This window comes from Centrocercus urophasianus, unplaced genomic scaffold (genome assembly GCF_019232065.1).
Source record: "Centrocercus urophasianus isolate 14NV4802_14NV808 unplaced genomic scaffold, USGS_Curo_1.0 seq_17, whole genome shotgun sequence".
NCBI classification, from domain to species: domain Eukaryota; kingdom Metazoa; phylum Chordata; class Aves; order Galliformes; family Phasianidae; genus Centrocercus; species Centrocercus urophasianus.
Genome location: NW_024884722.1, coordinates 26169506 through 26182875, shown reverse-complemented (window position 1 = coordinate 26182875; position 13370 = coordinate 26169506). Strand labels below are relative to the sequence as shown.

Here is a 13370-nt window from a genome sequence, read left to right as displayed (position 1 = left end):
TCTATAAATAGCTGAAGGGAGAGGGCAAAGACAATGGAGCCTGGCACTTTTCAGTGTTGTCTTGTGGCAAGAGACTGTGGTGAGCTGGGGGTCAGCCTCTTCTCCCACGTAACTAGAGATAGGTCTAGAGGGAATGGCCTCAAGTGGCACCAGGGGAGACTCAGTTTGGACGTTAGGAAAAATTTCTTCTCCAAAAGACTGGCCGGGTGCTGGAATGGGCCCAGGGAAGCGACTGAGTCACCATCAGTGGAAGCGTTCAAGAAACACGTAGATGTTGTACTGAGGGATGTGGTTTAGGGGAAAATAGCGGTGATCGGTGGATGGCTGGACTGGATGATCTCAGAGGTCATTTCCAACCTTGGTGATTCTAGGTTCTAAGCAGTGACAAGAGGCAGTGAGCAAAAACTGGAGCACTGGAGGTTTCTACTGAACACCAGAAAGTGCTTCTGCCTTACGCAGGTATCACAGCTCTTGCACAGGCTGCCTGGAGTGGCTGTGGAGTCTCCTCTGTGGAGACCTTCCAAAGTCACCTGGACGTGGCCCTGGGCATACCCGCTCTTGGGTGTCCCTGCTGGAGCAGAGTGGAAACAGAGACAGAGGGTGCCACCACCCTCAGGCATGCTGTGATACTGGGAGTTAGAACAACAGTGGACTTACTCCTTGTGATGCTCTACTATGCTTTTGGACAGTGGTGGGCTAGAATGTGTTGCCAGTTTGAGAGGCCGAAGGGGTTCTGCACTGGATGGTCGCACAGGAATGTGACTCAGCAATCCAAGGCTGTCAGCTGAGGTCACAGGGGTGGGCTGGTGTAACCACGGGCTGGGAGTATTCTGTTAACAACAACACAGAAAAAGTCAGATTTCAAGGAAATCACGGGATCTTCAGCACAGTACCACAAGAGGTTCTATATCCAGTCTAACGATGAGTACAGTGAAATATTTTATTTCAGCATCAAATCAAATTCAGCAAATAAAATTTAACATTTTAAATGACTTTATGATCAACTGGAACATCTGATTATATTTCTCCCTAGACTTCCAGCATAAAAAATAATTCACATCTATCAGAAGCATTCTTGGAACAGTTTACTATTTAAATATTCATCAGGAATTGTTAATTTACAGAACAGTTAATTTACAGAATAGCATCACAAGTTCCTTCCTCAAAATCACCAAGCCAATGACAGCCTGACAGCATGTAAGTTCAGTTACTAATAAGACACCCATGAGGCGCTCAGTATCTTGCAAGAAGTGCCACTTCTGAAGGACAAACAAGGTTCGGTACTTCTGGAAAACAACTATATAACAAGACTCTGAAAAGGGTCACTGACAAATAAGCAGAGCAGTGTCACAGTGCCTTGCTACCTGCGTAGCAAGGTGAACAATACAAGCATCTCTTTTCTGGTTGATTCCTCTCCTCCCCCTCCAGATGATTAAGTATGATAATCTCAATTAATCTGCTTTATGTTGCCACATATTTTTATACATCATAATTTCATAATCAGCATACTATTAAATCATAAGCATATACATTTTTGCAGTATGGTAATTGCAGAGAATGCACAATTTTATACTGTATACCTAAATACATCTGGCAATGCCAATCAGCTTCTGCTTGTGCATCTTTTCTGAAAGTTGTTGAACAGCTCTGCAAAATGGACCACATTTTGAGAGCTCTCAGGCTCCTTCCCCTCTCCCATTCGAGGCCTCCTTAGGAAAAATATGTGCAGACTTGCAGCCTGGGCAGAAAGGGAAAGCACTCTGCTGGGGAACGCTGGTCAAGTGTCAGGGATGAGACCGGAAGAAGGGAGGGGGACAGAAAGCAGAGCTCCCATGCACACCCCGAAGTCTCTCAGTACAGTTCCACCACTCACTCCTTCAGCTGCCCAGCACATCTCCCTTCTTTGCTCCCCATCAGTACATCCCTCTCCTTCTCCCCAGCCTTGCTGACTACCAGAAGAGAAACGCTGCAGTAAAGGGCAGCAAAGCTCTCATGACACAGACGGACACAGAGTACAAAATAGATCTGCAGGTGCTACAGCTTTGAAGTTATTGTTTCTAGACTTTTGAATATTTAAAGCAACCACTAGGGTTTTGCACAAGTCTGAGTGCACACACTTGTTGGGCCAGGAGTTCCCATGCTGTGGCGAGTTCCCACAAATTGCCTGTAAGCCGTGGTACAGTATTATGCAAAAAGACCCACCACCTTCTCCCTAGAGGAGCTGGGGAACATCTGCCCGAGCACCAAGCATTGCCCAAACAGCCTCACAACTCCACCTGCAACCAGCTGTGGCCCAGCCCAAGGACCTGCAGCCTTCCTTCTGCAGCACAGCTCCCCCCGCACCAAGGGTGGCTGCTGCTATTGCTCCAGCTGCAGTACAGAACCCTTCCTCCCTTCCTCCCTTCATGGCATCCATGCAAACTCTTACTGGAAACACCCATTCTGAGGTTCTAAGACACATTTAAAAAAGGCCTCCAGTGCCCGAGCCAGAAGACAAGTCACCACAAGACAATTGCCACATATCAACATAATTAAAAACCTACGTGCCTTGGTATGCATGGCTGCATACTTCAGGCAGCCAAAGTGAAAACAGTCTATCATACATTCCTCAAAATGGACTTCAGTACAGGGTGGAGCAAGTAGCAACATGAAGAGATAAATCCACCTTTAGTTTTCCCTTAAAGCTGCTGCATTTGACTTTATCACAGTTTAGATCAAACTTACTTTGTATTACAAGGCCAACTCAAGCTGAATGTTTGGGAAAGACTCAGCCACAATGGTTTGGCTTCACTCAGGAATGAGGCTGGAGAAGAATTGCCTTCCCCGTGATGAAAAGGAAAACAATCCTTATAACCATTCAGAAACTCCAAGCTTTGACGCAAAGGCTTACAATTTGGCAGAAGGACCACTGTCAGTGACATGCCTCTTGTGGTCCCTGAGAAAACCTGCCCAAATTAGGCCAAGTTGGAAGCCTCTAATATCAGTACGCACATGCTCAGTTTGAGTGAAGCTGGCAGTACAGCTCTCCCAGGCTTGTCTGTGTTACACATGCTTCATCTTATGCTGCTCCTATCGGGTGCCTGCAAGGAGCATGCTGTATCCTAAACCTGTAGGAACTGAGAAAACTTTTCCTGTAAGTGTACTGCGTGACTGCCAAAAAACACCACAGCACTGGGTTGAAAACAACTGATTTCTCCTGAGGCTGCAGTGGATACACTTAGCGTGGAGACAGAGGAATCCTCATGACTGGAGCACAGAGAAGAAAGCAGCTGAGAAGGCAAACAGGAACAGAGGGGGAGAGAAGGAGGTGCCAATGAAAGGCACACAGACAGGTGTTAAGCACAAGAGGAATGAGTGTTCAGTTCCAGATTTACAAATGCTACACAGTATTTCTCTTCAGACCTTCCCATTGGATTTGGACTCCTTCAGTCCCTGCCATTCTCCATTTTCTAGCACGCACACTCAACATTTCACTGCGCAGACAACCATCCTACCTCCTCTAGTACATCTCTCATCCAATGGTTTCCATGGTTTAAGTTAGAAAGCATTCGCCCTGTCCCAAGTGCTCTGGCCAACCTCACTTGGTGATTAAGTAAAACCAAACATTTCACCTTACTTTACAGTGTTGAGGAAATCAAGGTCTGGAAGAACTCACATCCATCGCGAAACAACAGTTATCACTGGATTTCCATTTCTAATTCTACATCTACACAAGAACACCACCCTCACTGCATACTCAGTGATACACTTGGCATGACTATCCTGTCTGCACCTAGGAAACCACTGCTGGAAGACACCAGCCTCAGCTAAGCATGTACTTAGGAAATCAGCACAACTTACCCTTCTCAAGGAAGCCTCTGCGTTAACAGGAGTTTCTGGGTGGACCCATTTCGAGGAGGGCAGGCCGAGTCCTGAGTAAGCATGTGTTCCATTTGGATACTGCCAAATAATTGGATAAAGCCCTAGCTGATTATAGGAAGCAGAAGGATGAGCTTGTCCGAGAAGATGTGGAGACTGGTGTTGTAACATCTGTTGCTGCTGCTGGTGAGCCAATGCCAAATGGCTTAGGCTGCTAGCATGAGCAGTCTCTAGTCGCGGGTGGCCACCCAGCAAGGAGGCAGCAGGCACTCCGGGCAACACTGCAGGAAGTAGATGAGGGTGATGAACGGAATGGTGAGGGGCGGTACTAAGGGGGTGAGTGTTAATAGCAGACAAGGGGGTCTGAGTTGAAGACCCAGGCAGCAGATGGGATGAACCAGTTAATGCAGGATGATGAGCATTTGGATTTAAACAGGTTCGGTGGGATGAGGAATGCAGAGGATAATTATGCTGATGCAAAAAAGGTGAAATGTGATTAGTTCCTGTTTCTTGTCCAATCAGAGTGGGATCCCTGTACACCGTGAAATGTTCGTTCTTGTCAATGATAAGAGGACTTTTAGTAGCTTCTAGAGCGCTAACTCTAGCTGGAACTGGATGAAAACTAGACCTAGGCAAATCATGATCGGTTTTATTGGCTGACCTTGTTAATCCAGGAGTATGGCTGTTTTGGGAACTAACCTTAGACTTCACAGTATCAGAAGATGGGGTGAATTTAGGCTTAACATCAGGTGACTTTGTTTTAGGATGATCAACTGAAGCACTAGGTTTTGACTTCACAGAATCAGGGACTGGACTTTGTTTACGCAGTTTACTGTCTTCTGCTACAGAAGCTACATTTAATGAAGACATAAATGAGCCATACTGCACTTTCTCTTTTTCAGGATTTAAATGTTCATTTACTGGTAATGCTTTCACAACACCAGGTTGTATCAAATCCATTTTGTTTACAACACAGCTAACCCAACTTTGATCACCTTCCTGCTTTCGTGCTTCCAGGAAATTTGCATTTGCAAACTGCTGTTTTAAATCACTGCTATGAGATTCTGTTTTCTGAACCGTTTGCAATCCAAAGGTACTTGCAGCATTATCCTGGCTCTCCTTTTCAGAGTTGTTTTTGCTAGTTTTATCAACAATGCTTTTCGGAGTAGGAGGTTTGGGCACAAACTGCTCATTTTTTAACTCCACAGCGTGATGTTTCTCTGCATTGCACTCTTGAACATGTGGATCCTTGGAATTCTGCTCGTAAGGTGTTGGCTGCTCTGCTGCATGGAGCGAAGGCTTTTCCTGCTGATCTAAGAGCGATGACTTCAGCCTTTCTGGCTCTTCACATTTTTTATCCTCCTGTACTTCATCCCATGGAGACTGCCTATCTGTTAGTGTCTGTTCTACTCTCTCAACAGTTTGAGATTTTCCTTCTTCTCCATTTATCTTTGAAGCGTTCTTGCTTTTTAACTCATTCTCTGAGTTCTGCTCTGAGGATGAATCTGTTAATCTTTTATTTGAGATTTCTGAGTCACTGCTCTCAGAGTAATCTGAGATATTGTCTGTCCGCAGTCTCTTCATATTTAATTTTTTTTCATCCTCTTCAGGTTTTCTTCTTTTACTAAGAAAGTGTTTATTTTTGTTTTTGGGGTTTTCTGTTAAAAAAAAAACACATGCATATTTATCAGTTTCAGTCCGGCACCTTTCTAAGAAGCTTTCCCTTGCTTTTCCATTACCATTCTTACCTCCTCGACCTATATAATCAAATCTTTCCTCTTTCACCTTCTCTTCATCAGGCATGCTGCTATCAGAACCCTTCCGCTTACTGGGCCTAGTATTCCTCTGCTGCTGGTGCTGGTGAGAATTCTGTTTTGGTGCAGTTTGGGAATTCATTGCTGGTCTGGGACTATTTGCTTGCGCACGCGTATAATGACCCTAAAAATAATGCTGTGGTTAACAGACTTAAACGCAATTTTAATTAGAGACTCTAAACATACATTTTTAATATTCACTGTATACAAGAATATTTAGGTAAAAAGATAAATGTATCTACGTGAACTGTGTTGCTGTTCTGGTTGGAACGAGACCGCCGGCGTGAAGTGATGCCAATATTTTCACCTTTCAACAAAGAGTGAACAACGTCATCTAGAAAAGTCATCTGAACCATAGAAGGATCAACATTCTGAGGTTCTAATACCTAATTATTGAGAGAGAAAAAAAGGAAAACAAATAATCAGTAGATGCTCGGACACTGTCCAATCTACATTTCCTGTACCAGTGTTCACCAGTCTACGCTATGTGCAAAAGGTAAACTAGAGAAAAGCCTACATAACACTGACAAGTACAACTGACACTCAAGTCACTTTCAAAGGCTGGGGAATGAGTGAAAACAAAGCAAATATATCCTCTAACTGTACTTTAAAGATAACTTTTTTTCTTTTTTTTTTAAATGCCGCCACTTCACGGCTCCTTCCTTTATAAATACCTTCAAATTTGAAATTAAAAGATACTGAGATCTTCATAGGGGGTAATCTTTAAGTAGCACTTAAAATGATCAAGTATTTTGTGATGTCTACTGCAGAAACACACTGCAATACTGCTTCCAGCAGCAGGACAACTTCTGAAGGAAAAGAAGCAGAACAACTGGGAGAACTCTTGCTACTGAGAGAGAATACAGCAAAAAGAAAGAAATGCTCAGCAGATCTTTAACCAGTGTGCTGCGAAGTAAAAAGAGTATTTGGGGAAAATCATTAGAGCAAACGAAGGGAAAGCACAGACTTGAGCACTAGACTGTCTTAAATTCATACTGTCACACATGATTTAGTCAGTCATTTCAAGGCAGATGGGTCATTTGCTATATTAATGTTGAATCATTGCTCTGGTCTCCTGAAACACAATTCATTACTGCCACTAAAAACACCACCATTAATTCTTTTTGTAACATCAGCTTCAGGAACACAAATAAAACCCACCACAGTAAATGTAAATTAAGCTGCAGCAAAGGCTTTATTCAATAAATTGCAGAAAGTGGACATTTCAAGCTTAAAAGAACAAATTGTTACTGGAGTACTAGAAGATTTCAGTGAAGAAATTCTCAACAGAGCTGAGAGGAAAGACCAGTTCTTAGAACTAGATTGCTTCATTTCAAAGACTTGGCAAGTCAAACAGCAACAACAGAAGAAAAGCAGAACTGTAGGGATGGAAGTAATCATATCATTGCGCAAACATTCAGCTTGAGGATGGCATGAATGGCCAGTCCAGTGCAGAGTCAGGCTGAATGTTCTGCAGAGAAAGTGACAGACTTCTCTCGAAGAGGGTGAACTGCTTAGGGCTTTTTGCAGTACCACAAAAAATGGAAAAGCTCAGAACGCGTAGCTTATTTGAAGACTGTTTGCCAACAACACAAACTCACCTGGTCATTCATAACAACCATAGTGCGAGTGAAGAGATCATGATGAGTAATGATCCCAGTAAACCACTGGGTGGCAGAATCCTGTCTGTACACTCTCACCCTATAACCATTTAAGGAGTATGGACCTTCAGAAAGGGAAGAAATAAGAAAGCCGTTAAGAAAATCAGGAAGAAAAAAAAAAAAAAAAAAAAAAAAAAAAAAAAAAAAAGGAAAAAAAGAAGCATTAATAGGTTTGCCCTGTTTTTTTCAAACTTCACTGCAAAAATATGATGTGAACGGCATGGACAGCAAGCTACCAGCAATTCCAGCACAGTCCTGTCTGTGGATTTTACTTTTATTTAGGAAGACATTTTGAAACACAAGTGGTACACTGTAATGCCAACATTTTCAACATACGGTTTTGTTATCTAACTAAATCTTTCTGCGATTTTAATGACAAATGATGGAAAAATTCCTGTTGACAAATAGCAACCATAGAAAAGTAACCTGAAAGGCTAGAATGTGGCAGCAGCAGGTTATACAGAAGCTATTTCATAGGCTCGTCACATGCCCAGATGCTTTGCTGGCAAAATGATTCAGATTTTGGTGTTTAGACTCTGTATCTGCCAAGTCTTTCCCATAAGTGACCACAGAGTTTCTCTCTATTACAACAGTCAAAAGGCAGCTGAGCGATCCAAGCCCAGCTACAGCCCCACAAAACATTCAAAAATACACACAGTAGGAAGACTTTGCTTCTCTTTTAAGATACATCAACTGCAAAGAAACTCTACACACCGACTTTCTGGAAAGATGAGTTGAATTCATCTCCAAAAGCCCACAAGGAGAGAGGAAAGAAAATGGCATGATACAGTATTTAGTTTACAGCTCATTTCAAGACCCAGAAATAGAGGCTCAACAGTTCTATTCATGTTCCGTGTCTCACCTGACCATCAGGACTCCAAGTTCCATGGCACTTAGTCTTGATACAGCACTTCACGTGATCAAGTAGCACTGTCTCTAAGCTCAGTTTGCTGTGGTTTTCGCTACTTCCGTAACCAAACCCAAAGTCAAACCAGTCACTGGGTTGACTGGTTGAGCTGGGAAATGCCTAACTTAAATGATTCACTTAAAAGTGCCTGGTTGTTCAGCAGCACAGGTAAGGACAGGACTGCCCTGTCTTTCTAGCCCCTGCCCAGCATATTAAGCAAGCTTCAGTGTCTGCAACAAACAGGATAGGTGACAGCCTTCTCAACTAAAATACCCATATTCACGCTTCTTGGTCCAATATTCTCTCTGCACAAGAAACACTGTGATCATAAAGACTTCTTAATGCGAACATTTAAGAGATGAATAGAAATACAAAACAACCTAAATGTAGACGTTTCCAAGTGGTCTAGGGGCTTAACCTTGGAATCCTAGAACAACCATATCTAGGTATCCAAACAGCTGAGAAAACAGCAACAACATGCAATGGCACCCTTCTTTTGCCCACATCCACATCACTTACTGCACCGCTACGAACTTGAGTCCCACTGAACCACACGAGCCACTGGAGCTAGCTCATGCCCAGAGGGTGCTTCCAGCTGCACAGCCAGGGTCACAGCAGCACCAGGGCAGTTGCTGCCTGGCACAGAAAGCAGAGGCAGAAAAAAAGCAAAAATCTAAAAACTTGTCTCACGTTCCTGGTCTTGAACCAGACCGGCCTCCCATGGGGACACATTTCCTGGTGGCTTCTCTGCAATCCCTACTCCAAATGCCCCTGCCAAATGTCTCAAGCTCAGCTCCCACACTTCTGCCTGCATCAACCACACTCTCCATGTCACAAGCCCTTCCCAGCCATCCCACAGCTCTGCCAGGGCTTTTTTGTGCAATGCTCCACTCCCACTCTCCTACTCCAGCTCTCCCTCTTTTCAATCCTACTGCTAACTGCACAAAGATTTCCAGTCTCAGTCTTGCTTAACCAGATCCAGCCTCTCCTCTCTCCCCAGCTTCTTGCCTCATTTTAGCATTTACGATTCCCGATCGCTGGCTTCCAAATCCTTTCCCAGTCTTCTCAGTTTACAAGCTCTATCCACCCTTCTCCATCAACTTCCAACTCCTCTCGTATTCTTCTGCACTGACCCGGTGCCAATTTCTTCCCTCACACTTCTTGCTCTCATCTGTGTCTGTCATTCACCCAGCCTTTATCCTATCTCCTTGCAAAACAGACTTTCTCCACCTTTAAAAACAGTGTAGTCTATTCTGTGTTGCTGGGTGCCAGGAAGGAGAAAGATGAAGCTGCGGTTACACGACACCGGACGGCCTGGCTCCAGCCCGGCCCAGCCCCAAGCAGCCATTACAGGAAAGGCCTGCCTTTGTCTGCAGCCCCAACTGAATCATGCTCGGCTACACACAGTTGAAACAGCATGTGCAGCTCTATGAGGAAATGTCTGCACTGCTGAAGCACTCTCAGAGTTTCAAGAGAATTACTATATATTCTGTCTCAGGGATTGTAGTGACAATAAACCTGATATGGAAAAAGATATAGCTGAGATTTCAGTTGTTAAAAATCAAAGCCACTTCGCTGAATAAGTTCCGTGAACTGGCTTTATTTTTCCCAACAGCTTTTGAAGCGGCCAAGTTTGGCACTTGCTTGCTTTAAACAAGGAACAAACTACTTTCCGCCAAAGCTAGGAAGCATGCTGCTCTGACTGCCGCCCCAAGAACAGGTCACCTGGGACAGCTTTTTCCTCATCTCACTTCTTGTAACTGGAGCAGTTCTGACTGAATGACCCCTCCTCAAACTAACACACTTCCTCCCAGCCATTCAGAACCAGACTTTAACGTTCTTCTCCAACCTTCCTGTTTTCCCAGAAAAAGAATTCTGACAGCAACAAATACGAGATGATGACTTCAGCGTGAGAGAACGAAGAAAAGGCTGAATCCTAAAAATGGTGTAGAGGATGGCAGCAACCTTAACAGATGGGTTTGGACAGAGCAGGAGTGAAAATGTTGCTCAAGCCACAGGGAACAGGAAAACAGTGATACAGAGAGGGTAAAGAAAAAGCAAATGGAAGGGAGGAGAAAGGAAGGATTACGTGACTAGCTGACAGCAGCCAGCACCGCCAGGGAGCTCTCCCTGAGTCACTGACGAGTGCAGACAAGGGAGGCTGGTCTGCAGGGATGCCTCTGCTGGTCTCAGCTCTTCATCTAAAATACTCCTGATCTGGTTCCCGTCAATGCATCCAAGCATCCGTTTGATAAATTATGTATTATATACATACATTTCTGTATATTGTATATATTGCATATATTCTGTATATTCTGTATATACATTGTGTATTTCTGTAATATATATGTGTGAATGACACAAAGACAGCATCTGGAATGATGGGGTGGACCTCAGTGAGCTGTGTGTATGAAGTATTGGCAGTTTCATCTACACGACTGTTCTGATGTTGCTGGGGCTTTGCTTCTGTACCTGTGCACACAGACTTTTATAAATGTGTTTTTATTATTATTTGTGAAACATAATAAGCTCAATTTCAGTTCCCTTTTCATAGAGCCATAATTTGACTCCACATTACCTCCTAGTCCAGTTGTGGATTAAATTCACCAACAGGTATTATTACATCATGCTGTATCTGATGATATTAAGATAAAATCCAAAATGCCTAATACGAGCCTACCAATTTACTATCTACACAATTCTGTGCACTGCTTCTTCAGCATCTTTCCTCTGCGGCCCTTGACAATAGACCTACCTAAGCAAATTAAAAACTACACAAAAGGAAGGACAAAACTGTGGGGCTGAGTTTGTTCACTTGTTTTTGTTTTGTAGCATCTGTATTATACTTACCATGTTTCTCATCTTAGTTTACCAAAGAAACCTGACAGCACAGAAATCTCAGTCCCATTCTTAAAATACTAGATTATTTACTGCTCTCTTCCCAATCTTCATTTATAAAACATGCACTTAAGCATTTCTGCCTCAAAGCTGCTTTGCTGTGAGACAGGAATTTTAGCCCAGACCCACAGATGTTAGCTTCTGCTTCCCATTGCTAGAAATGCCTCCATAGAGCTACCTGGCTGTCAAATCTGTAGAAAGTTAATGAATACACTGCAAACACACACAAGTATTTAAAGCATTAGCATGGTTGAGCCAAAATAATTTATTCCAATTCATACCCGTTTCCACATAACTTGTATCTGTGACTGTAATTTATTTGAAAGATGCTTTTCAACTGGGGCCAGGTCAATTTGAAAGTATTCATCTGTGACAGAACTGTGAAGAATCAGGCACAAATCGCTATCTGCAAAGTTCTCACACAGAACAATAATACCAACAGTGCACACAACAGTTTTAGGCAGACTAAAGAGGGTGTGGTTGCCCTTCAAACACTTCACAACCAATGTTATAAAACATCTCCACTTCAGACTGACCATATTCAGCTTTTGCTGTAAACGCTGACATCAAACAGGTTACAAACAGTCTGAAGAAGTCATGCACAACTTCTTACACAGGCTTGTTTTCTTCTTTTAACAAACACTTCCCAAAACACCAAGTTAGAAATACATCCTGCATTATACCACAAATGCTATGGGAAGAGCCCCACACAACTAATGGCCTTAAGCTAGCTAACACAGAATAAAAATAACACAATTTCCCAAATAATTACCTTGCATAAAAATCTCCTGAACCTTTTGTTCCTTTACCCAGGCTTTTACTTCCTCATGTAACTGCGGGTTATCCCTGAGAACTGGGTTTAGACTGTCTACGTCGTCCTAAAGTAGAGATTAGAAAAAGAACCATATGTTATGTTTACTTGCAACATTTCTGTTTATTTTCCTAAATATATCTTTGGGCACAATTTTAAGTAGTTTGATGATAATTTTACCAGTTCCCTGCAAATCCCTGTATTACCTTTAGAAAACAAAAAACCAACTCTGAAGTGCAACGCAGTGCTAGAAGTTATTTCACAGGAACACAGTATGTCAGGGCCTGCATGTGGCCAGACTTGTAAGCTATTAATAGGATCACACTTTCATAAATACTGTCTTACTACAAGCTAAAATTAGCCTACAAAGACTTCAGTGTTTACAGGTATGCAGAAAGAATTAAGCTGTGATTAAACGAATCAAAAGATTTCCCTCATTTTTGCATATTTGTCAAATTTAATACAGATATGTTGAGCATAAACACAGACAAAAAAAAAACAAGATAACATGTAAGAGATACCTGTACAGCAAGAGAAAGAAACACCATTACTATTCCTCCATTAGAGGAGCCTTTGTTAATTAGACAATTTGACATAGGGCATGCTTTAGTTTCCATGTCACTTCTGGAAAAGATTCTTTTCCGCTATTTGAGAGAGAACAAACTCCAGCAATTAAGTCCTATTTGTCAGCACAGTCAGTGTATCAAGAAAAAAAAAGGCCCACATCCATTTCATATCCCTGAAAGCACGGCTTAAACCATCACTCATCTCTGGGCCCTTCGAATGACTATTTCTCTGCATTTCAGAGCAAATCTGCTATTCCTGCCTCTGAGGCTGTGGTAGAGAAATAAAGCTGTGGTGCAGCTTGGTGCCTCCTCGTAAAAAGGCGGCTCTGGAAATCTATGAGCTGCAAGAACGCTCATTTGTGCTGAGAGAACTTCAGACAGCTAAATCATCAGAGCGGTTCTCAATACACAAAATGTGAAATGCTTTATCAGTGCTGCTGCTGAGATCAAGTAATTTCTTTCCTTGATCTCCAACAAGTTCCTTGATGTTTCACAATTCATTATGAAGAGCTCCAGCCGCAGCAAAGATACAAGCAACACTCAGAGAATCATGCTCTGCTGCCAGGCCCTTGAGTGACACGAGCAATTTCTCTCTATTCATCTGAACGAGATTATTCCTGCTAACCCACTGATCACAGGATGTCTATTGCAAATTCAACACTCACTTCCTGACACTTCAGGATGTGCCATGCTCCATAGTGGAGAGCGCAACAATGCTTTAGCTATGAGAGAAAATTATTTCAGTCTCTCCTTGTGCTTTGAAAAGAATAACAGCCACAGATCCGAAAGGAATGGTCAAGGTGATCTTTATAACACATGTCATGTGGAATGAAGGAAAAGCAAAAAGCTGACACG

The 13370-nt window shown here is 42.8% G+C and overlaps 1 protein-coding gene across 3 annotated transcripts in view; it reads right to left on the bottom strand.

Annotated features, from left to right (window-relative positions):
- JMJD1C (jumonji domain containing 1C) overlaps positions 1-13370 on the bottom strand; it is a 100535-nt gene that overhangs the window by 25307 nt on the left and 61858 nt on the right. The window contains exons 3-8 of one of the 3 annotated variants that reach the window (XM_042818569.1): positions 11911-12016; positions 7274-7398; positions 5915-6058; positions 5607-5796; positions 3841-5516; positions 658-830 (exon numbers count right to left, since the gene is read on the bottom strand). In XM_042818569.1, coding sequence (XP_042674503.1) covers positions 658-830; positions 3841-5516; positions 5607-5796; positions 5915-6058; positions 7274-7398; positions 11911-11917 — 2315 coding nt within the window. In that variant the 5' untranslated portion in view covers positions 11918-12016. Of the gene's footprint in view, positions 1-657; positions 831-3840; positions 5517-5606; positions 5797-5914; positions 6061-7273; positions 7399-11910; positions 12017-13370 lie in introns of those variants that run through there. The other 2 variants (XM_042818568.1, XM_042818571.1) reach the window with 2 other exon arrangements.